At 39.3% G+C, this 24,789-nt stretch overlaps 1 protein-coding gene across 4 annotated transcripts; it reads right to left on the bottom strand.

Annotated features, from left to right (window-relative positions):
- Positions 1-970: 970 nt before the first annotated feature.
- Positions 971-22,973, bottom strand: LOC139670110 (solute carrier organic anion transporter family member 1B3-like). 4 transcript variants are annotated; one of them, XM_071551352.1, is made up of 17 exons: positions 22,858-22,973; positions 19,922-19,977; positions 19,435-19,546; positions 18,370-18,524; positions 15,872-16,013; positions 15,651-15,783; positions 13,298-13,413; positions 12,356-12,502; positions 12,151-12,249; positions 10,483-10,728; positions 9,477-9,641; positions 8,821-9,016; positions 7,244-7,406; positions 6,348-6,532; positions 5,119-5,183; positions 3,113-3,230; positions 971-2,245 (listed from the first exon to the last, which is right to left on the bottom strand). In XM_071551352.1, the coding sequence occupies exons 4-17, from the start codon at positions 18,499-18,501 to the stop codon at positions 2,032-2,034; spliced, it is 2,121 nt and encodes a 706-aa protein (XP_071407453.1). In that variant the 5' UTR covers positions 18,502-18,524; positions 19,435-19,546; positions 19,922-19,977; positions 22,858-22,973; the 3' UTR covers positions 971-2,031. The 4 variants fall into 4 exon arrangements, with proteins under 4 accessions (XP_071407453.1, XP_071407454.1, XP_071407451.1 ...); XM_071551353.1 differs by having other exon boundaries at positions 19,869-19,977; XM_071551350.1 differs by lacking the exon at positions 19,922-19,977.
- Positions 22,974-24,789: the final 1,816 nt, after the last annotated feature.

The raw sequence follows: 24,789 nt of genomic DNA on the forward strand, positions 1-24,789 counted from the left end.
TCATGTGGAATTAGCACTTGTTTTCAGTTAAAACTAATATGTTTTGTCACATAAAATATGCTTTCAAGTGTTACAGATTTTGGATTACAAATATCTCATCCAAACCCCTGTCTTTTAAGACACAGTAAGAAATTATATATGAGCCAAGAAGTGAAAATAAAATACCATCTGAACAAAGCATCTGAAACAGAAACAGATTTACAGAGTTGTAGTTACCGCGTCTGCCAAAACTCACTCCCAACTTCAGTAATTAGTTGTTCATTTCTTTATATCCCACAGGTTTTCCCTGTCGCTGTATCTGAGTATGTCAAAGCATTTGCACACAGAATTGTAAGACAAGATCAGAATCATAGAATCATTTAGGTTGGAAAAGACCTCCAAGATAATCGAGTCCAACGTTTGACTGACCACCACTTTATTGCCTAAGCCATAGGACTAAGTGCTGTGTCCAGTTGTTTATTGAACACCTTTAGGGATGGTGGTTCCACCACCTCCCTGGGGAGCCATTCCAGTGCATGACCACCCTTTCCATGAAGAAATTCTTCCTAATATCCAAGCTGAACCTTCCCTGGTGCAACTTGAGGCCATTTCCTCTTGCTGTGTTGTTTATTGCCTCGGAGAAGAGGCCAACTCCCAGCTGGCTACAACCTCCTATTAGTTAATTGTAGAGAGCAATAACTGTCCCCTGAGCCTCCTCTTTTCCAGGCTAAAGAAGGAAGAACTTCAGCTGGGCTAAATGGAGAATCTCTACCTTTAGTAAAAATCACTTCATTTGGAAAAAAGTTCCATTCTTCTCCTTTCAGCTGCTACAATCACTCCCAAGTGACTGTCATGACGGAAAACACTTATTTTAGAACAATTCAGCATTTTGCTCAATGTACTTTTTTCCCATTTAACATGTCTATTGACCGTATCCCACTGAGCCTTGAGCATCCATTTTAAAGTATAGACTATCCAGTTCACTCCCCGCTGAGAAATGGAAAGCAAGCACTCACCGTTTTATTAAAAGTAGCAACAAGTTGCCAAGCTCCGAGTGACGCAAATACAATGAACGCAAACCAACAAATACACAAAAGCAGCTTTGAATATACGAGGTAAAGGCTCGCGCTGAGGAAATTTTAAGGTGTGTGGAACCACATATGTGTGTTTTGCCTGCCTGATGATGGACTTTCCCCAGGTAACAGAGACCGAACATGACAAACGTATCGATCGCTGCAACAGTCATAGGTGTCATGCTGTTGTTTGAGTGTCCTCTGCCGGACACTGCCTGGCATAGCAAGACAGCCACGAGCACGTGGATGCATTTTCCTTGGAAAACAACAGCACTGCAAAATTGAGAGTATTTCCTATGTTTCATAGTCATGTTTCATAGAACCCAAATAGTTCTTAATAAAATTCGACTACTCTGAGATTTTTAAAACCTATTATTTCCTTTATGACAACCTATTTGTAGATATAAGGAGATGTAACATTTTCAGCTGAGCTAAAGTAAAACACTGCTTGGAAAAACACTGCTTTTGCCAATCTGATGATGGGAAATGGTTGCAATGATTTATTTAGACGAGCTGGGATTGTTTTTCTTAAATGCTTTGGTTTTACTGTGAATTCTGACTGAATTTGGTGGAATCAGAAAGCCACTCTAGGCTGTGAGCTTGTCATTCCTATTGTCTCCTGCACGGATCTGCATACAGGATCAGCACCACCTTTGGTGGCTCTTTGGCATGTGGATGTTCTGGCAGCAGCCCTCTTTGATCCCACTGAAAATGCCTGACTGGCTCAAGGGAGGATTTTCTTTATCTGTTGAGAATTTGGTTCAGTTCATGTAACTTGTTCTGTCTGCTACTGGTAACCAGGTACCCGTAAGCCACTTTCATACTCTTTTGTTAGTTTTTATTTTTGTTGATCGCAGATTTGCTGTTACTTATGCTTTCTGAACAGTGTTATTATTTATTATTTAGTTACTCATAACATTGTGAATGTTGTTTCTAAAAGAAGCTGACCTGATTATGTGTCACTGGTCTAAATGGCTTTCTAAATAGAGGATTCAGTCTCTGCATCAGGAGAACCTGGCAAATGTTGTTTGATCTTGCAATTATCTTCTTTATTCATAGAAGCATCATCTTGTCCATTCTCTAGAGGCTTGGAGTTCTTATTTTGAAAGTGTTTCTTTACCAATATATAAAATATGATTGCAATCAAGTAGGAAGGACCTCTTAACACTGCTGCTAAACCAAGGAAGACATACCTGTGGGACAGAGCACAGAAGACAGTGCAAGGCACTGAGGTTTTCAAAGACACTACAGTAAATCCCTCTGTTGGCTTTTAAGAATCACATATGTATCAAAAAACCTTGGGGAAAATGTTAAAACTCATTATTAGTGAGTGGTACCACAAACTGGACATTTTTGCTTGCAAAAACTTCTCTGAAAGAACTGCTAATCTATTTTTGCTTTTGAGGATAGTTGCAAAGCAGAACTTTCATCATCTTCCCTTTGTTTTGGAGGACTTTGGAATCATTTTAAGGCTTTAGGCCTTTTAGGGTAGAAATCTATTAAAGTCACCAAAGTGGGCTATTGTGTACCAAAACTAAAAATCACATCAGAAATAGCCAAGGCTTGAGTGAACTTGAAAAAAAAATCTCTGTAATATTCCTCCTGAAGACTGATGGCAATTGAGTTTAGCCAACACCTACAGCTACTCAGTACAATATTCTTTCATTGACTTTTCTCTTAAATGTGGCCAATCCACAAAGTTAAAATTCTTGCCAGTATAAAGAAACTACCTGGAAATAAAGTAAATTTGTGTAACTTTTCCTCAAAGCAAATCCTAAAGCTTTAGGTCTTTTTAATTGGCTCAAAGGATTTTAAAAATACAAAATTCATTCAGAAGTCTCCATCATGGATATTAAATTTCTTTTGTACAACATAGGCACTGACTAAAAACAGAGCTTAACATTTGATCTTCATATTTTTCTATTTCAGAGCTGACTTAACTTTGAGTCCAGAGTTAGTATCTGCCAATAATTTTTGATCAGTGGCCTCACACACCACAGTTTAAGATAACAAAACGTGCCTTTCTGTAGAAGTGCTTTTTGTGCCCCGACTTGCCTTACCTGTTAGCAACAGAGTCATACAGCCTGCAAGCCCCTCGCTGCCCACAGCTTGTTCTTCCCCATTTCAAGCAGGTCTTGTCAATCACTGCACCAAAGTAAACTGGTGCTGGAATCCCAGCTGCAAGGAGACAAGCAAAATTGTCACAAGATTTCACATGTGTTGGATTAGTTTTGCCCCTACAGCTGTATCTTGCACTCTTATGTAGGAAATCATTTATTTTGTAAAAACAGGTACGCTCTCAGCCGGTTCTCACAGGGCTCTGGTGAGAGTCTGAGCTCACTAATCTATTTTAAAGGTCTGAATATTACAATTCTCTGTGCTGTAGTCATGGTACATTGGAACAAATGCTCACTTTTGGAGGTTCCTCAGTGAAAGAAGATGGGAACTCATTTTATCTCTGAGTCACTGAAGAGAAATGACAGCTTGTTTGAATCAGTGACAATGGCTCTCCCCCTTCCTTCATGGAAGGAGCAGGCTCGCTCAGTGTGATGAAGCAGAAGCCTGGGGAAAGGGGGCGGTTCTTCTCATATGATGTTTCTTTCAAATTTCCTATGTCCAAAATTGCTCTGAGTATCCTGTCAGCATTGCTTGTCCTGGTAGCTGGGGAAGAAGTTCTGTTCCTCCATATTGTGATGAGGAAAGTAGAAGAGGACAAAATATGGAAACACTTTCCTAACTCAAAATGTCCTATCACAATCCTGACTAGGCACCACAATCATAACCAGCTCTGATTTTAGACATTTGTAAGTGGCTGTTGATTTTTTGAAATTCATAGTGAACACTTGTGGCTTGTCTCTTTACACATTTCTCTGTATTTCTGAGAATCTCTGCAGGTATTCCTATTCCACTGATAAAGAGAACTAAAGGAAATGAAAATACAGATGTTGCATGCCTAGGCATCTCAATCAACCATCTCATTAGCCTCAAATAAGAAAAGGGGGGAAAAAGAGCATTGCAGAAAGCTTAAAGGGAATTGCAATCTAAGCTGTCATCTACCAGAAAAGTGAAAATTCAACATGGAGGAAACACTGTGAAATGAGCAGAGTTGTGTTAGTGTTGAATTAAGTCCTACTTGAGCATGTCTTTTTGATCTTACTTGCAGTTTTGTGTCTCAGTGAGCCACTGACAGAGACAGAAGTTTGAAACTTTACAGTGCTGTTTAGAAATATAACCCAACACTTCAGGTTTGCTTAGAAACTCTTCCCATTTTGGAACATGAGGCTTCCAAACTGCAACACCATTTAATCAGCATGTCAGAGATTTTCAGAATTGTGTTAGCTGTTTTACCAACAAACTCTGGACTGAATATTGGATCTTCAGGAGGAAACAGGATATTCAGGAGCAGACAGATCTGAGCTATTTCTAGAACACATTTAGTTTACAAATGGTGGTGTAGTGGTTTTAGTTAGGCCTCAAATTAGCAGGCTCAGAGAATCTACGTGGATTGTGAGAGACAGGAAATATTTCATACCAGATGACGCAGACCTGAGATATGAGTGCAAAAGTGGAAGGTGTTAAGTCAGTTCCATCATGGCTGAAGTACAGGCAGGATGTGGTGCAGCTCTTGTCTTGTTAGAGTAGACCCTGCTGCTACTGCTCTCACTACTTGCATTTTGTTTGAATTCAAGGAAGTAAAAGCATTTTGTTGTTATACTTTGTTTCTTGCTGGGTGTCTTTTGAAGTGCTTATAGATCCAAAGTAATAGAATCTGGTTTTGGTGGGAGATAAAAATTGTTGTCATACCTAACGCGTGTAAGTGTGTGTTATATTGTAATTTTCTCTTATTTTTCTCTTTTCTGTATAAATATATATAGTTAGTTTAAGCATAAACTTAATTTGAGAAGTTTTTTTCCCTTTCTCCCTTTTCTTGGTGAGGGGAGAGAGTCTCTGACTTGGTATTGAGCAGTTGGCATTTTGTCAGCTCAACCCAAGACAGACGGTTACATTGGTGTCATTTAAAGCCATATGCACAAACATCTCATTTGGTCAGAATGATTTCTCTTACCTAACACTCTCATAATGAGTGTGTACAGACCAACTGCAAGAGCTTTCAACTCTGGCCGAACACATCTGAAAGAAAGAGGGATAAATATGAAGGGTTGGCCTACCTACTGCTTAGACATATCTAATAAACTTCTCTTAAGTATTAACCCTGAATTTAACACTCTTACTGACAGAAAGTCAAGATTTGGAAGAAAAGTTCTTCTTATACCTGCTGAAAATGTGCTCAGTGTTACGAACAAGGTGAATTAACCTACTGATTTCTATCACATACCTCCTGGGAAATCCATTCATTAGGCATAATAAAAGAAGTGAAATTTAAAGTCATAATCACAGTCTATCTTGGTCTTATTGAAATGGACTTTCCAACTGCTTTAACTCCCAGGCATACATTTCCCCCACTTGATGGGAAATACCCTATTGCCCTCAGATAAGAGAGTTGCAAGTAGTAGGATTAATGCAACATCTTTCTATGCTTGAATGACATTCCTCTGCAAAACACATCTTGGACTGCACAAAGTCCCCAGACAATATGCCCCTCCTTTCCGTAGGGAGTCACACTCCAAGCATCAGAAATGGGCACTGATCTTGAATCCATTATTATCCAGCCTCTGCCATGTCCTTACATATCCAAAATCCTGGGAAATGCATGGCATTTTCAAAAGCCATACAGCAAGAAAATCCGAGAAGAGAAAAAGGACATGTTCCGGAAAACCTGACTGTAGAATCATAGAAACATAGAATGGTTTGAGTTGCAAGGGACCTTTAAGATCATTTAGTTCCAACTCCTGCCCCACCCCCTACCATGGAAAGGCCACCTTCTGCTAGACCAGGTTGCTCAGAGTCCCATCCAACTTGGCCTTGAACAATTCCAGTAATGGGGAATCCACAGCTTCTCTGGCCAACCTGTTCCAATGCCTCATCATCCACATAGTAATGATTTTCCTCTGTATATTTAACCTAAACTTCCCTTTTTCAGTTTGAACCCATTACTTCTTCTCCTGCCACTGCAGTTCCTGATGAGCATTCGGAGAAACAATTTTGCAGTAGTTGGAGGCAACACACAGGGACTGACTTGCAGACAGCAGTAAAATGAGAAATAATAAAACTCATTAAAATAAGCATGTTATAGTGCAAGAAACTCCTTTTTTTCTTTTTTTTTTTCCCTAAGGCAAAATTTTGAAAGCCTCATTGGAAAGCCTACACCTCTGGTACACAGCTAGTTGTACTTACCTAAACATAATCATGTATGCTGGAGTGCCTCCCAATGCGTAACAAAAGCCACCTATGACTTGGATTACTATATAATAAATAAAATTCATTGAACAATCTTCACTTTTTGGACATTGACCCACGGTGGCAGAGTTGTTTCCTGTCCATGAACTGCTGATTTGGAGACATGTGCAGTTATGGAATACCTGGAAGACACAAAGCAGGTTTGGTAGGAGACTGCTCATGCAATGGGGATTCTGTTGGAGAGAAAACTGAGTACAAGACATGGCTCCTTATCATGTATCTTTTGGCATCAGAAAACACAGGAATGGCACAGTCCAGTGAAGGTTTACATCCATGAGCTGGAACTTCTCTGGGACTCTGGACATTATCCCCAGCACTCTGTGCCAAGCAGAAATCAGTCACCCAGAAAAAATAAAAGCAGTATCCCGAGATCCCAAAGTCTCACATGGAGGAAACAAAATGACTTCCTTTAAATGATTTTTCATATTTAAACATTAATGATCAGTGTCAGGGAGGGTACTACCCTATCTTAGTGTACTTCAACTGCTGGTTAAAACCTCAGGGCAGCCAAAATGAGATTTATGAAAGGCAAGTCATGAGCAACCTTCAGTCAACATGTAACTAATTTCATTTGTCTGTTTCCCTCTCTTGTGAAGAATCTACAAAAGGTGAAATTTAATATCTACAATAAAGAGCTAGGGCTTTTTGCTTAATGTGCAGTAAATCAGAGAAATCTCTCTCTCTCCTATGCTATTTGTAGTCAGAAATCATAAATACTTTTCTGACTCTTCCCCAGTAACTTTGGTTTTCCTTAAATGCATTATACTACTAACTCCCTGTTACATGGAAAATAAGCTGGTAAAAAAACCTCAGAAACTGAAGCAGCGACTTACTGTGTTCTTTCCATGTCCCTCTGAAGTCTCACATCCAGCCAGACATGCTGAAACATATGTGATTCCGTTGTCTCCACACACAGGATCCCACACATTGGAGTCACATTTACAGTGAGAGTTGCACGCAGAAAATATGGCCTTTTCATCGTATAGAATAGGTTTGCTTGGAAGTTAAATTCAGACAAGTGTAAGACATTATTATTTCAGTGCTGAGGTCAGTGTAATCCCTTTTGTGTGATATTATTGCTGTCCTGAAACCCACCTAGTACGACCAGGACAAAAATTTTCACAGCTAAGTCTCTACAGTATTGATCTGTTTGAGATTCCATCCTACTTGCACTGATACTAATGTGATTACTATATTACGGATGATTTAAAAACAAATAAAACATTGCTACAGATTTTACTGGCAGGTGTAAACAGGACAGAAAAAGGAGTGAGAGGTCAGCTAGATTCCCCCCTAACTGAACTTAGAGCTAACAACAGTTACCACAGTCTTATCAAGTCTATCTTTAGCTGTTGGTAAAAATTCACCAATGATAGAAACTAGATTTCCTAGTCTCTATAGTTAAAAAATATTCCTCCCTTATAGTCTAGCCTATCTCTTCCTAGAGAATATAGAGAATGCTGTATTTCCTTTTCATTTCAGACATCCTTTGGGTTTGAGATCTGTAACAAAGAGGGATGCCTTTCCTCATCTTCTCCTTTCTCGGTTAATCAAGCTTGAGTGCGTGCCTTCTCTTTCACCTCAGCGTTTACTAAGCATGTTTCCTGGTCCACCATTTACATTCTTGGTGAAAACACTGCAGAGTACAAGGCCAGCAACAATTAGAACTCAGGTTCCAACAAATATAAACATCCTGCCTGTTCAGTTCCACATTTTCAGCTCTGAACCAGTATGGCTTGATAAATGAACTGTAGTGTCAAATTATTGAACTATGGGTAAGTTTTCAGTGAGATACGGACAGGATAACAGTAGCCATGAGGTACTCTGAGCAGGTTGGACATAGGGCAGTGATCCCATCCCACATCCTAGTGTGTTGCTGGGCTCCCTGGGGAGATAGATCCTAGCGCACCAACTCTGTTCTGGTATCTTCACTCCAAGACAAAAAAATAGCCTAGCCTGTAACTTTTAAATCTGCGTTCTCTCCTGAGAGGAGAGAGCATCCTCAGCAGACACAAAATCTTCATTTAGGCTGAGAGTCTATCATGTTGTAGTCTTTCCATCTCTGTGCAGGATATGTTACCTATGCTGTCTGTTAGCTTTTCTTCATGTTTTTATTGAATAGATTTTGGTAGAAAATTGCTTCTGGTGTAAGATAGCACTGTGTGAAGCAGCAACATCATCCCTCATATCTACACCCTGAATGATGCAATTTCTAATTAGTCTTTAACCAGTGTTGGGCTTTGGCAGACTGATACTGCTGACCATCCAATCTATCCCAGTGACATGTGGTAGTGTTCCCTTTCTCGTAAGCATTGCAAAAGCATGTTCCTCTTTTAGGCCTGATGCTACAGTACATTGTTTTGAACTGTTGCTGCCATGCAGAAAAAGCCACTCTCCATTTTATACTCACCCTTCATAGGACACTGTCATTCCTGCCACTGCATAGCTCTCACAACCAACAAAAAAGTGCAGAAAACTGATGGCATAGGCCAAAAATGACATGGTAAATGAAAACTTTGTTGCTCCAATGATGCCCATTTTGTACTTTTTCATTATAAGCCCTCCTAGGAAAATTCCAAGACTTACAGGAGGTAAGGATGTTACTCCTGAAAGAGATCATTGAAGGGGAATGTTAAAGTTAAGCAATTACAATGGGTTTAAGAGCCAAAGCCTGTCCTGAGGTTGATGTGTCTGGAAGCTTTATGGTCTGTTATGGTGACTGTAGGTGGTTTTGTGTCCAGTATAACCCCTGGGTTGCATATGCTGTTTCTGAAGTGCCTAACCCTCAAAACCCACTTCCATTGCAAGGCATTTGTCAGATATTTCAGCAATTAAAACTCTCACACCACACTCACTGCATTTTTGGAGTGCCATTGCTATAATATAAATACAACATAACAAAATATAAGTAAAACATTTCATATGGTCCCATGGGTACAAAACCTGTAATTTTTACAATTCAGGTTCAGGAGGGACCACCATTTAAATCAACCTGTTCTGCAAGGAATTCAGTTCCAGATAAAGCACTGCTTATATCACAAGCAGTACTTGTAAGGTGTAACTTACCTATTAGAAAGTTAGATTTGGATGTAGATTGTCCATACTGCTGTTCCATGTACTTTGGTTTGTAAGTCAAAAAACCAATAAAACTACTGAACTGTAACAGTGAGCAACACAAAAATGTAAAGTACATTCGATTACTCAATACTTTTTTCAGGGAGGTACAGAAATCTGAAAGAAAGGGACATATAAGTTGCCTTTGAAAGATGCATGGCATAATTACTAGTGAGTAACCTGCAAAACTTAGGGCAAAATCCTGCCCTCAGCTCTTGTCCAAGTGAAAGTTGTACTGATATTCATCTGCATGAAAATGTCTGAATACAAAAACACCAGAGGCTGAGATACAGGAACAGAAACCTAATAGAAGATAGGTATGGGTTAAGACCTGGGTTCTCTATTGAATTCTGCACACAGCAAAGACTTCACTCAGATCCTGTGAACATGATCACAGGCTTAAGGCTAAGCGAGAGCTGCCGTTGTAGAGATGCCTCTTGTCTTCCGCTGGGATCTGAACAATGACAAGAGAATTTGACTAAAGAAGCAAAGCCACCTCTTGCCATCACCTTTTTACCCCTTTCTTGGCCTAAGGACTGCACAACCAGAGCTGTTATTCCACCCTGATGTATTTTCAGGTAATAATGTGATTCAGAATCCCCATGATCTGTGTCAGATGGATAATTTGTCTTTCCATATTGCAAAAGAAGCCTTCTAACATGTTCTTTATGTTCTGATAAAGAAATATTTCCACTGTTCAAATTTCTTCTAGCATAAAATTTTAGAGGTGGGTGCCACTCAGGTAATGATTTATTGCAGGTGATACATGTAGAGCCTCAGAGTCCTGAACAAACTCTTTCACTTCTGATAATTTTTAGTGGATCTCTCCTTTGCTGGGGATATCTGACTGGTCTAGATAGAAGTGCAGAGGAGCCAAAATACTTAGCAGAATTATTGCTTTCCCCCTATATATTGTATCTGCTGCCTTTCACATTTATACAACATGGGAAGCACTTGCCTTTCAGCAGGAGTGACCACTTCCTTGGTTTAAGGTTTTCAGGAGTAAGTTTCTTCCTCGTGGCATCCATGTTTTCCAAGAGACCACATGAAGTTTTGTCTCTATTGGCTTCCTTTGGCTTTTTCAGACTCTTTGGCAGGAAGCAAAATGGAATAGCAGACAGGAAATTGGTTGCTCCACCTATTAAAAAACCGAGCCACCATGCACCCACCCAGCGGGAGTCCTGTGGGGTGATAGTGATGCTTCCTAGAAATGAGGGAAACAGTCAAAAGTTACCTAAATGAAAAATCTGAACCTTCCCACCCTTTGTCTGCTACAACATCTATATTTTACAGTGTCTGACTTCTAGTGGTAAAGATAATTATCTAACGAGGGACCACCTGTGCAGTGAAGGCATCAGGAATCATACCCTGAATGGTGTTATAGAATCATACAACCATAGAATGGTTTGGGTTGGGTTGGGATTCTCCAGTTCCAACCCCCAAAGTGGAAGGGACACCTTTCATTAGACCAGGTTGCTCAGAGCTCCATCCAGCCTGGCCTTGAACACTTCCAGGGAAGGGGCAATTTCTCTGGGTGTCCTGTCCCAGTGCCTCATCACCCACACAGTAAAGAACTCTCCCTAGCATCTGATATAAACCTACCCTCTTTCATTTTGAATCCACTCCCCCTTGTCCTGCCACTACCATGTTGCTTCACCTTTTTTTGTTACAGATAGGGCAACACTGAGGTCCTTACTCAAAACATGGGAAACCAAAAGGGGTGGCAGACAGGCCTCAAGCATGAGGTGCTTTCAGGGTTGATGGGTGTCATCTGAGACCATCCTCTGCCCACCTGAATTGTGCAAGTTGCTGTTAAGCATACAGGAATTCTCTGGGGGTTCAATGAGATTAGCCATGGCTTTAAACATTGTATTCCAATGAAGATGAGAGTAGCAGGTTGTGTTTTTATGATTGTTGCACTCTGGCATGTTTAGTGGGGGACTAAGACTATAACACTTTTCACTGCATTACCAGAATTGGCTGACTTTGCTTAAGTTAAATCAAACATTTGTTTAACAAAGAGCAAAGACCAAACAGTTCATCTATCTAACTACAGGATCCTGAAGATCTGAAAACTTATCTGTCCTGCTAGAAAAACAAAATCAGTGTAAGGGAGCAGGATGAAGGACCACAGCCAGCACTTACAGGGATTGCTCTGCTCCCTCTGGCATTTTGCAGATGTTCTCATTTCATTTGAATAAGCAAGGGTTGGCAAAAAGTGTACAATGTACTGCAAATGTTACATGGAATGTAAATAATATAAAATGCTCATTTGAAGGGGTGAGTAATTCCTCAAAACTTTAAAACTTGTATACCAGTAGAATCTTTTTGTTAGCATCCCAGTTCAGTAAAACATCTGAGGGTCTGTGAGAGTTCTTGGTACTAATTCTTAAACACATATTGGAATCCTTTAACTGTAAAACACAGTTCTAAAATATACTACCTAATTCTGCCTTTATACTAAAAGCTTTCTGTAATTTCATATAATTGTCATGAAATATATAATGAAATTAAAGACAAACATGTAAATTATACAAATATAATGAATATAAACTTATGCAACTGTTTAGAGGATCATGTTATAACAAGAATTAACTTACTTTCACTTTTCCTTTGTTTTGCTTACCTGGATCCACAAATCCAACATCCACATACAGTTTTGCACATAAGGATCCCAACAGGAAACCAAACATCGGGCCCAACATGGCTATTGTGTGCAAACATGCTGAAAATACAATGAAGTACACCTCAATGGTTGAACTTTTTCCTCTGCACAGGGTGATTGACCTCTTATACTATGAGCTTCTCAGTTTAGGTCATGTCGATATTACCTACATACACAGGAACATTCTCTTCTTTAGCAAAATCATCAATGTAAGAGATGCCCAATGGTGTTATTGGTGTCTCACCAATTCCACGTAACATGTTTCCCAGCAAGATATATATCCACATATATGATGATGGCTCCTTCTCACAGCCTGTAGAAGAGAATTTACATCTTTCTAATAAAATAGTTGAATGGGAAACAGCAACAAATCATAGCAAATTCAGCACATGAATGATTACAACTTTTTATTTAAGGTTTTAACAGCATTTTCCTTATGGAAGGTTAATGATAGGCAGTCATCCTCATTATGACTTTTAATAAACTTTTAATAGCACTTTCCTCCACCTTCATTGTAGTTGGTTTCTAAAAATACAAATAAGCATTAAAAAAAATTGGCACATTTTATAGTGTCATAAATATATTGCCAGGTATATAACATGTATCTTTAACATGAGAAGTCTGAGATATTTTCTGGGATACAGCTTGGTTCTTTACCTGTGTCCCATGCAAAGCAACACGTAAATCAACTGTATTCTGTATTGTAAGGAAGATAAAAATCTGCATTTATTTCTTGTAAACTCTGTGTAGTTTCATGTCCTGTCACAGTGTCTCTTCCACTTCCCCAACTCCAGGTCCTGGGTGACTGAATCCATTCAAACACAGTCTCAGCGACCCCTTCAATGGTAGGTCATTTATTGTATTTTGGAAATGCTAACATGGAAAACAGGGGATCTGTATCCATATAATTTGTGTTTGCTGGATGTTTCTTCTCCAAATGAGATGCACAAAGTGCATTGGGTGTTGGCAATGTTCCTAGACAGGTGAAAACTGAAGTTCTTCTTAGTAGAGAAGAAATGAACATCTTGCATTGGGCAACAATTTATTCTACTTGCAACCATGGACAAAACAAGCTCCTACATTTGTCCTTACACTTACAGTTCCTTACCTGATCGTGAGGCTTCTAACATGGTGTCATTTACATCTTGATGCAGGGAACAGGGATTTAGGCTAGAAGTTAAGTTGGCTGTAGAAGATCTATGTGATGCTGTCTCATACTTATAACTGAAAACACACAACAGGAGGTTTAGAAGCAGTGCTCAATAGGGAATTATAGTGCAGTAGGACTGGAAGCACTGACTGCTGTTTTTCTAAAGAGAAAGGTACCTTTGATTAAATAGTAATTCAAAGCACTACTGAAGGAGCAAATATCAAGATTCCTAAAGCACATTTTGGAAAACCAAAACATTAAAATAAAAAGCAAATGAAACTTATAATTCTCTGCCTGGATGCCACAGTATTTTAAGCTGGAAAATTTCAACGGGCTTGTGAAGGTAATTAATATAGGATTTAATTTTTGGTGTAATAAATTAGAGTCAGGTACAACTGAGCTCACTGTGCTGACTCCACAGTAAAGAAGAGAGAGAGGAATCTCTCGAGTGTGAGTGTAGGTCCCCCTTTCCATCTTTGATATGTATTTTTTGGTCTGTTCCGCTGCTTTAACATGATCCCTTTCCCAGATATGAGCTCTGCTGAGGTGCAAAGTACAATTAGCTTTAGCAGAACAACATGGTAAAGCACACATTCTGCTTCTAGGAACTGGGCTGACTCTGTTACACCAGACAGGCTGAATTTTCAGCTGGAAAAAAAGAACAGTCATCATGAGAGATAGAGCAGAACAGTTTCCTTACAAATGTTTGGGCCTATGCTCATGAGTTCCCCAGTGTAGATTAGTGTGACACAGTTTGTTTTAAACAGTGAAAAACTGATGAAAATCTGCTGATAGTGTAAGATCCACTAACATGACAAAAAGCATTAATCAGTTTTCTTTTTAGGGTAGTATACCTAAAATTGCTTCAATATATTTAAGAGAGCAACAAAAACATGTCTTACCCTGTATGCTATCACTGTGCCCAAGCTATGGCTAGAAGCATTATCACATATAAACAATATGCACTAATTCTCTGAGCCTGGAGAAGATGGATAAAAATTAGCTTAAACAGATATGGAAAACCAGTTTAATCAGCCATGTGCATTTGGAACACGAAAAAGCCTGGTACCAGTTCTACCTACACTGGTCCATCTGCAGGCTCTATGTGAAGCTGAGAGGCTGCTATGTGTGAGGAGCAGCTGTTTGACACAGGAGAGCAAAATCATCTTTCACAATAAGACTCTGGTTTCTACTTTCAAGATGGAGGATTTCTTTCAGTGAGAACCTTTGTGTGTTGGTTTCCTCACTAAGCTCTGAATCCCTGAATTTTACATGAGTTGCCTGTTACTGTAAATAAAATCATATTGCACATAGAGATGTCCCTCAATATGAAGTTACCTGCTCAGAGCTTGGAGATCCTGTTCTAAACAGCATAAACATATCAGGAAATCATATAGATGCATTCAATATTCCTCATATGTTTACTGTGGTTCAGGCAGTTAAATGCCTCCCTGACATCCAATCCCGTCAGATCTCGGAAGCTAAGCAGGGTCAGACCCGGATTAGTACTTGGATGGGAGACCTCCTGGGAAACGCCGGGTGCTGTAGGTTCTAGTCTCGAGGACTTCACTGGCACTGTCCAAGCTCGCTTGACTGTGGCAGATGAACCTCAGGACTTAAAACGGTGGGGCCAGTTCTGCGCATGCTGAGCCTCACCTAAAATCCACTGCGCAGGCTGGAAGGGCACACCCACGCGGGGACAGCCCTTCCCAAATCTTCGTTTGCAAAGCCGAGCCACACACACACACACACACACACTGTGGTTCAGAATGGTTTAATTTTCCTGGCTACATGACCCTGACATCTCTATTAGCAATCAACGATGCCACATTCTTGGGCTTTCTGATTTTTCCAATAAGGTGTTCTTACAGTTTGCCAAAATTCATTGAAACAGTAACACCAGCTTAGTAGCATGCTTGAAGATTTTCAAAGAACAATATATTTTGTTTGAAACTTGAATTTTCATAAGATTTTCATAGATGTTTCTCCCTGAAAAAGAAGTAATTATTTTCTGAATAATTTCCTTCCTTTCCTCTTTTCTGAAGAAGGTTGAATGAAAATTAAAGCATTGTGATTTTCCCATTTTTTTGAGAAGTTGAACTTTCACTTTAGAGGAACTGTATTTTTACAACCAGATGTAATGACACAACAGTGATGTGTGTGTCAAGTGTGGCTCATTGCACACTGAGGTGAAGTTCTATAGGCCCTTGGTAATCAAAAACTTAATATCCATTGACTTTCATTTGAAACTCAGAAAGTAGGATTCAATTCAAATCTTAGGTTACCCAAATTAACCTTGATTAGTACTTACTATCCCATGAAGAAATGAGGCATTGCTGATAAAAAGCATCCCAAAGCCATAGTAAAGCATCCCACAGCTATTACTTTGGGCCTATGAAGTTTAGCTCCAAAGTAGCTTACAAAGGCAATCACCAGCAGGTTACCTGGAAGGTAATGAACCAAAATTAGTGTCAGATTTCGTATCTCATAATTCTCTCAGCAGTTTTCTGCATGTTATGGAATATCAGTTACCCATCTCAAAGCTCCCATCGACAAAACCTGCAGTAGATGATGTCAGGTCAAACCTTCGTTCAATCTGAGTGATGGAGCTTTTCATAATCGTACCAGACAATGCTTTACTGAAGTAGCTGAACGATAGAGCAGCCAGAAATGCCTGAGGAAAGATTAAGACAGAAAGTGGGAGGGAAGGGAAACTGGTCACAGAGGGATCAAATGTGTTTGAAACTGTGTGACACAATCAATATCAGATATTTGTTTGTTACTCAAATAGGAGTGGCAACGTTGGGGATGAATTTTCATATACCCTCATGCTGCAGCCTGCCAGGCTGATGCCTCAGCAGTGTCTGCTCCCTGCTCTGGTTTGTCCTGATGCAGAAGCAGTACCAGGTGCTGCACTGAGAGCAGCTGCTTGCTTTAGGGTTCAGGTTTGCAATAGTCATCTTAATAGCCAGAAAATGTGATCTTCCCAGCTTTGCTGTCCAGAGGTTTCTCAGGCAGAACTGAGGATCTTAAATCTGACAAACAACTCACTGGGCACCACTTACCTTACTGGCATCTGTGGTTAAATTTATCACAACACTGAGGACCAGAGCTGGGCAGTCAAAATGGTGCTAAAGGAGTTGCAGAAATGTAAAATTGGCTAGAGGTAAAATACCTAATCAGGGTATATTTACTGATACGAGTTCAACTTAAAGTTGTGTTGTTTGGGCCACATGTCATTTATTTTAAGCCAGTTCATAACTGATTCTAAGTCAATAATAAAGATAGCCATAGCATCAAAATAAAGGTTTTATGCAAGTTTTTATGATACTCCAGTATGTGGAAAGGTGATACAGACTGATTGAGTTCATCTCTGTCTCAGATGATACATTTTGAAATGTTGCCTGTATACCATATACCTCATAAGGAAAACCTTAATACTCTCTGCAATTTTATACTTGCTTCCACTAACAACATTGTGGCTTTTGCAAATAAAGATTTATTTACTAAAAAGTTAAACTAAGTTTGTTTAAATATTACCCAACTATTTCCACATAGTCTAAAAACCAAATAGACTTATTGCTCACTGGGCAAAAGTTCCAATACAACAGAAACTTGGGTAAGTAAACAAAGTAAATATAGATGTAGGCTTTGCAATATCATCTACTCTAAGAAATTAAGCCAATCCGGAAAACAAAAACTTGGAAATATGTAAATTTACTCTCCTTGCATCAGGAATATAGAAAAAAAAATCTCCCAAGGGTGGGATTTGTTATGATACATTTTATATTTCCTGAGCTTTACTGGCAAAATTCTGAGAACCACCTTTGGTGCGTTATGCCAGCAGTGCTCTCAGCAGGTTTGGCTGAAATCACAAGCTGCTGATAAGCATAAAAACACAAACCAAAATGGCCTGAGTATTTTGGGTTTGAAAATGCAATCCCCAGGTCTACCACAACACATTTGATAAGAAGATGAGGGACAGTAATACCTAGTCTTTTACTCCTTCCATAATATTGTTTCTATTCAGCTCTAACTGCCATAGAGTTAAACAGAGATCTGCAATCCTGCATAATGCCCACATATATGATGGTAAAATTAGTCATGTGAGTCTCCCAGAGAGGTCAAATCCTATTTTTGCAGGTGTATATGGATGGCAAACATGAGACAGGCAAAATTAAAAAAACCCCACCTTAGTCTGATACTTAAGCCCAAGTATTTTGGATGTTTGAGAAATGGTTTTTGTTTTTTGTTTGTTTTTTTTTTTTTTGGGGGGGGGGTTTATTTGTTTGGTTTAGTGTTTTTTTTGTTGGTTTATTTTTTTGTTGTTTTTATCTTTCATTTTACAGACCATTTTATAGAGAGAAATGTGTCCCTGATTGCAACTCCACCAACTCTATGGAATTTAACCTGAGATGAAGCTGGCTGAAGATTTTGTCAAAACCTAAACTCAAACACATCAGTATCATAAAAAATCTTGCCCTTGTAGTATTTCCAGCTCAGTCAGAAGCAATAAATACTTAGGTTTTAACATGATAGCACATTTCTCATTAGTTTACTTGCTGTGATCAGTCCATTCTTCTTGTGCACTCCCAAAAGCCTGTGGGTTTGTGGGAATCACTGGATTGTTTGACCTACAGCCCTGGATTAGATGAAAGTCCTGGAATATGATTCACCTCACCCCCTTTTGACCCTACAAGAATGGGTGGTGACAGAAACCTCCAGACAAGTGTATTGTAGGCTCCTATTTCAGGCTGGCTCAAATCTTCCACTGGAGTTTGCTACTTCTCTCTAATGACCAAGAAGGGGATTCAACTGTGAATAAATTCTAAATAAATATGGTGGATCAGGAATTTTCATTTTCTCTAAGACAAAAATAAGTCTGACTATCGTCTATATCTCTAGTATACATCCAGCACCAGAAAAAATAGGGGGAACAGGAATGAAAGAATTTGGCATGTCACACCTTGAACAATATTTCTTAACATACAGCAATGGTAATTTATGGTGATATTGAAAAGGCACCACACCTTCAATCCAGTGCAAGAGGAACCCTTCTTTTTGACTGGTAGATTTTTGTTTTCTTCATCATCCAAAAGCTGGTCAGGTTCTGCTTCCTGGTTCGACCCATTGACATTGCTGGGTTTGGTTTCTGTTGTCATGGCTGATTTCTTTGCTGATTGATCTAAACCCAAGAGAAATAATGATAAATGCAGAAGCACATATGCTAAAATAGAATTGCTTTAGGACTTTTCTGATGGAACAATACTTACAGGAAAATGCTGAGATATTGAAACTGAACCTTTCCATTGGAAACAATTTGGCTCAATGACTTGGGTGTTTCAAAGTGTATATTCGTTTAAATTCTGAAATATCTTGTTTTGACATCTTTTCAAGAGAAATGAAAACCATAACTCCGCCCTCTCTTTTTTCCCCACCTCCTTTCTTTTAATGCTAAAAAGACAATTTCAACAGAGTAAGAGACAAAGTCTGTGCCCAAAAATAAGCTGGAAGGGTCAACAAAGTCCTAAGGAAGCTCTGAATTTGCAGGCCATGTGACTTGGGACTTCATCAGTTTGGTAAGATCTCTGTAGCAACACTGCACCATCCACCTTATTTATCTACACTGGCCTGTTGGAAACAATTCTTAGTGATGAAAGAATTTGTTAATTTAGCTGACATCCTTTAAGGATATTATACATTTTTTCTTCTTGCAGTAGCTCTATTGCTCTTCTCTTTGCAGGGGGCTGTTTATATACCCCCATACATGTACTCATCTACAACTCAGCAGTTCAGCAGAACTGCTCCAGTTCTCCCAGGAACTGCACATCCGGTAGCCATAGACAATGATATACCCTTTGATATAACATATCTTTTAATCGTGGAAAGCCTTGTTTTGTTGTTAAGTTGAACCTTGTTTTATTGCAATGAATAGTTCAAAACTTCACTTCCTCTCCTCCCCCCCCCCCCCCCCGCCTCAGGTTTTTACAACCCTGTATCTGAGTAAGCAATTAAAAAGAACACTTCAGGGTAAAGCTGGAAGGGAAATCTATACATCTGTTTGCAAAGTGTAATTAAAGAATGAAAACACTTGCCCGTTTGTGCAACTCCAACTACAAACAGAACGGATTCCTGAAGGATGATCCAGATGCCACTGCAGAGCCCCTCAGAAAATAAGGAGTCACTTGAAACAAGCCATCTTCAGATCTGCAGGTAGGAGTATTTCATGTTCTGTTAGAGTATTGAAACTAATGTCCCTGTAACAGGGTGGGTTCTACAGTTGCTGAAAAAGTGAGGCTGAGCACTGTTGAGAGTTCAGAAAAAACAGTATCTTTATTAACAAAAGTGACAGAATAGAGAGAACCCAAAGAGAAGGGAGAGAGAGGGGGAAGGAGATTGTCTTACCAACTCAGGACACTCCCCCAAAGGCAGGGGCTACATCCTCTAGGTGTTGGTAGATGGCAGGTGCCCCTGATGTCTTTTGGGGGTAAAAACCACCATCCACCAGAGCATGAGTCCTCTCTCTCACCTTTATTGAGCCTGCTAGAGACGTCTGCCTAGGGAGGTGTGGCCACCACCCACCTGGAAGAGGTCACAGGTTATACTGCTCTCTTCCTTCTTGCTCTCTCCTCCAAAGGCTGTCAACCAACAAGAGAGACTCAAGTAACTTTAGTTTATGCAAATTCTGTCTTCAATGACAAAGCCATCACTCTGTCAGCTTTATTCCTTAGAACTTGGCAGGAAAAGGATAAATCTTTACACAGGTGGCATAACCAAAAGCACAGACCAAAATGTCAACACTTTCAATTCCCGATACAGTCCCCAAGTCAGAACTCAGAAACCACAGGTCACGTGATCTGCCTTGCTTCACCTTTCACAAGACTTTCCTCATTTGAGAAAAGGGTGAAGAAGACAGAGAGGGGAAACCAATCACACAAAGAGAGCTTTCCTTTGCTTGAATGGAGCTGAAAAATGTTGGATAAACTTCTCTAATGCTGGAAAAGGTCCATCTGCTTTCCCACAGCTAATATCTACTTCCCAAACTCTTCTGTGGCTATGCTCTAAGTCTGGGTCAGCACATGTATCAGGAAAAAAAATTAGCTTTTCCTTCCCCTTGGCTATTCAGACACATAGGAACAAGAAGCAGAGAAAAAATTTCCCCAAGTCTGCATACCTACCAAGAGAAATGTTATGAAACAGATTCTTAGTACTCAGGAAAATTTAGTACACATACTTTTGAGCATTTGGTCCTCTGAAATTCATCTGTCACTTTGTAATCTAAAGGTATTAACTTCTCCTTGTTATTACTACAATAAGATGCTGGGAAACATAGTATTACAAGTCACAGAATTAAAGAAATGGCTTTTTTGAGAGTTTGAACGTATAACCCAACTATAAATCACAAATCAGTATATGGAGAGAAGGAGTGAACATAGAGGCAAAGCAGGTAAAAAAGGATGGCAATCAGTTATACATTTAATTGAAGAAGTTTAGATATAAGGACCCTCTCCCAGTAAAAGTTTCAGAGAAAGGCTGTGAAGGCACAAGAAGGAAGGACAGTAAGACTGAAAAGTGCGAGCATAAATATCAAAAAGCAGGTTGAGCAGTTAGATGAGAACAGTGAAAAAGGCATCAGGGAGAGGTTAGGGTACCAGGCAAGAAAAGGGACTAAAAAGAAAGAAGAAAAACAAAGTAAAATCCATCTTCATGGGACAAAAGCTGCTTCATGCACACAAGAAAGAGAATAGAAATTAGTTGGCTCAGCAGTGCTCAGCTCCTCTAAAGATCCAGGGGAAAGACTGTCATACAAGACCATTCTGTAGTGAATGACACATCTTATCATTGCTTTGCAAGGATGCTGTTGAGTAGGGCGTTACTTTTGCCTTGGAGGTCTAGGACAGAAGGTAATGAAGCAAAGAGATGTGCTGGAGAAATGAGAGAGCAAGCCATGTGCAAGGATCAACAGTCAGAGCTGCTGGCAGCATCTCCTCCCATCCTCAGCTGACTCTGACCTACACAGACATCTGCTGGACATGGAAGAGATCAGGGCTGGGGAAATTCCAGGCCATAAGAAGGTCACAAAAAATGATGAAAGGTTGATTCACAATTGACATCAACATAGAGTAGCTGCTGAGCCTGACAATGTTAAGTATTGATAAAGTTGTTATTTTAGGTTTAATTTACTATATTCTTCCCCGTGTTTAATAAAGCAAGGATCTGGTTACAAAGAAAAGGTATGAAGCTTTCTGCACCAAATGTGCCCTGTAACTAATATGACTTCTCTAAAACTACCATTCTTTGCCTGCTCAAGCCACTCTGCTCTGGTAATGACCTGTGAGATTGCATTTGCAGAAAGACAAGATCAGTCAAAAAACCCACTGGCATTCTTTAGGTAGTCAGTCAACCTAAACAAAAAATAACCTGACTTTCTTCCTAGGGGAAGGCAGCAATCCTCCCCTCAAAAACAAACATAATGAAAAAAACCCCAACGAAACACCAAAACCCCCTAATCTATATTTTGAGAATAAAATTTAACACTCTCCTTATTCACTTTTGAAACATACCCTGGGAACATTTGACAAATTCACTTGATCTTAATGCTCAGTACAGTCCCTTCTGAGGAACATTTTGGGTGGGGAAAGATCAAAGGTCTTAACTAATAATCAGTGTGGATCAATTGTGTTGGTGAGAGCTGACAGCTTTCACAAAATCATGGGAAATCTTGTGGCACAATGCCATTCAAGTGCAGAGTGAGTGCAGCCAGCCTTGCAAAGGACAGCTGCAGACTTCTTCAGTATATGACTTTATAGGGGCCATGGCCTAACTCTGGGCCTCTCAGGTATATCTACTCTTTAATGAATATATTTTAAAGAGCCCAAACTTCATTTTATACCCTCTAATTATATGCAAAATATAATGAATAAGAGCTGCAATTAAAATCCTTAGCATGAGTAACAAGCATTTAGTTTAAAAAGGTCAAGATAACAGTTTGCTACAAGTTTTGTAGATTCTTACAACAGAAAAATATAATGATGCTTGAGGAATTTTAAGAATTGAGCAAAGACACTCTAAGTCCTTGGGCTGCTTATCACCACAGTGGTACTCTTAGGGACTCTGCCACCACCCAGTAGAATAACAAATCACAAACCATGAGCCACATTTCCTCCAGTATTTTATGGAACTGTAATGATTTACACTAACTGCAGTGCTTATACAATTGTATTACTGATTTTTAAACAGAATCATAGTAAGACCTTTTCAGTTAACCTAATATGAAAAATGAGTATCCCAATGCTGTGCAGACCCCAATGCTGCTTGCATTGTTCAAGACATACTTACTGAGACACATAAGGAAATGTGTGATGCCATTATTAAAGCACTGACACTGAATGTTACTGGTGCTACTGGTTACAGGAAATGCAATTAGTACTACACAGGTAATGTTCCTTAGCTGCAAACACTTAATGGCAACATTTTATGATTAAGATAAACAAAAAGAATAATAAAGAGGTTCCTACCTAGGTTCTGTATCCACAACCACAGCAGTTATATTACCACAGAAATGCTCAAAAGTCAGAGTATTCTTTCCTTACGCAAAGCTGTGCTGGTATTTGGTAGAAGAATCATTAACTTCCAACACAAACTAATGTTTTAGTCTTGTCTCCTCCCACTTCTGCCCTCTGTTAAAGGTCCCAAAATACATGTTTGTCCACAGGGATCAAAAATAATGAGGAAGAAAACGTGCAAGTGTGTTCTTTTTGTACATTCTTGTGAAACATATTTTTTTTCCTGAGTTTGTCTAGATTATAATGGTTCATACTTTTCTGGCATTTAAAAATGGGGAGTCCCAACTTTAGAAATGTTCCTGGTTCTAATACATTTTGGTATGAAGTTTTATTTTCATAATCTGTGGTAAAGTCAACTGACCTTAGACCCGCTAGAGCCAGCCAAGGACTTGCAGGAAGAGAAAATACAATGCATTGGGTACAAAAACCAAACTGGATGTTCAAGAAACACTCATGATTAGAAGCCTGCTCAGATTCTTAGTTCAGTGCTGTTAACATGTGAAGTAAGTAAATTGAGGCTGTGTGTTCTTTGGAGCAGCTCTTCACATACTTACAGTCCCAGTTGAAGAAAATCTGAAGTGTTTTACTGAGAAACTTTTTATTTGTTTGCATCCCTGTTGTGCATTCTGCTTGATGCTTGAGAGTAATTGTACTTAAAAGACAAGTCATTCTTAAAGCATGTGAGCTGACTATGGTTTGCCTGGATGTTACACTAAAATATGCCATTCCTGGTAGTTCATGCCCCCACTACTTTCACCACACCTATTCTTTACTTGCTGTGGACAATTACAGACTACTTAATGACACTGACCTTTGGATAATCTCTTTACATTCAGTGCTGTTATCAGTTATACCTTGCACTGCTCAGGGCATTTCTGACTCTCAACCAGACAGTTCCCTTTAACTTCCTGGAACAAGAGGCACCATCACCAAGAAAATGGTGGTTACTTCAAAACTGTATGTCAGGACAGTTCAGCTGCAGGTATTACTAAAATTATAAAATAAAAATGCAGGAGGAATCTAGACCACAAATTCAGTCTGCAAACTCAAAATGAGATATTGTGAAAAGATCAGGCTCTGTCTTGAGGACAATAAAGAATTGCTTTCCCTCCCACTCCATCTGCTTCTAAGGCTACTGCAAAAAACTTGTCTTCTGATGGGTAGGAACCAACTTTTAATTTCCAGTCATGACCAAATTATATTCTGATTTTGAAGTGACAAGGTTCTTTAGCTTTAAAGTTTTTGTGCTCAATCTGATACTTAGGACTCAACCTTGACTGTAAATGAAGACAGTACATTTTTTTCAATGTGTTTTACTATGTAAGTAAGTTAATAATGCTTAATAATTTCTTGAAAAACAGTCATTCTTGATTCTATAGCACACTCTTGGAGCCCTTGGCCACAGTGGATCTATATCTTATCAGTGCACATGGTCTAAAATTTATAAAGTGGTCCAGCCCTAATCTCAGCAGTGTCACATCTTGAAATATTCACTATTCCTTGTCTCTAGCCTTATCTGATATGTTCTAAGATTACATATAACCTTTTCAGAACAGCATCTAGGTGTTTCCTACTTATCTACAATTAATGGACACACTGGAGGTCTTCTAAAAATTTTTCATCTAAAAAAACAGAAATCCCTGTTATTGGCCCTCAGCTGTGTGACTTTCTGTTTGCCTTCTTATTCCACTCCTATTTTGCCATCCTCAGGATGATAATTCTTTTTCCCCTCCATGATACCCAGTCTCTTTTCTTTTTAACAATTCCATCCAGCTTTGTGTCTTTGCTGTTATTTCAAAAAGTAGAGCTGCAATGTTGTGCATAATATATTTAGAATTCTAATAACAGCAATGAAAGCTAAACAGACAGACTGATGCCTAGCTG

Source organism: Pithys albifrons, chromosome 3 (assembly GCF_047495875.1).
Source record: "Pithys albifrons albifrons isolate INPA30051 chromosome 3, PitAlb_v1, whole genome shotgun sequence".
Taxonomy (NCBI): domain Eukaryota; kingdom Metazoa; phylum Chordata; class Aves; order Passeriformes; family Thamnophilidae; genus Pithys; species Pithys albifrons.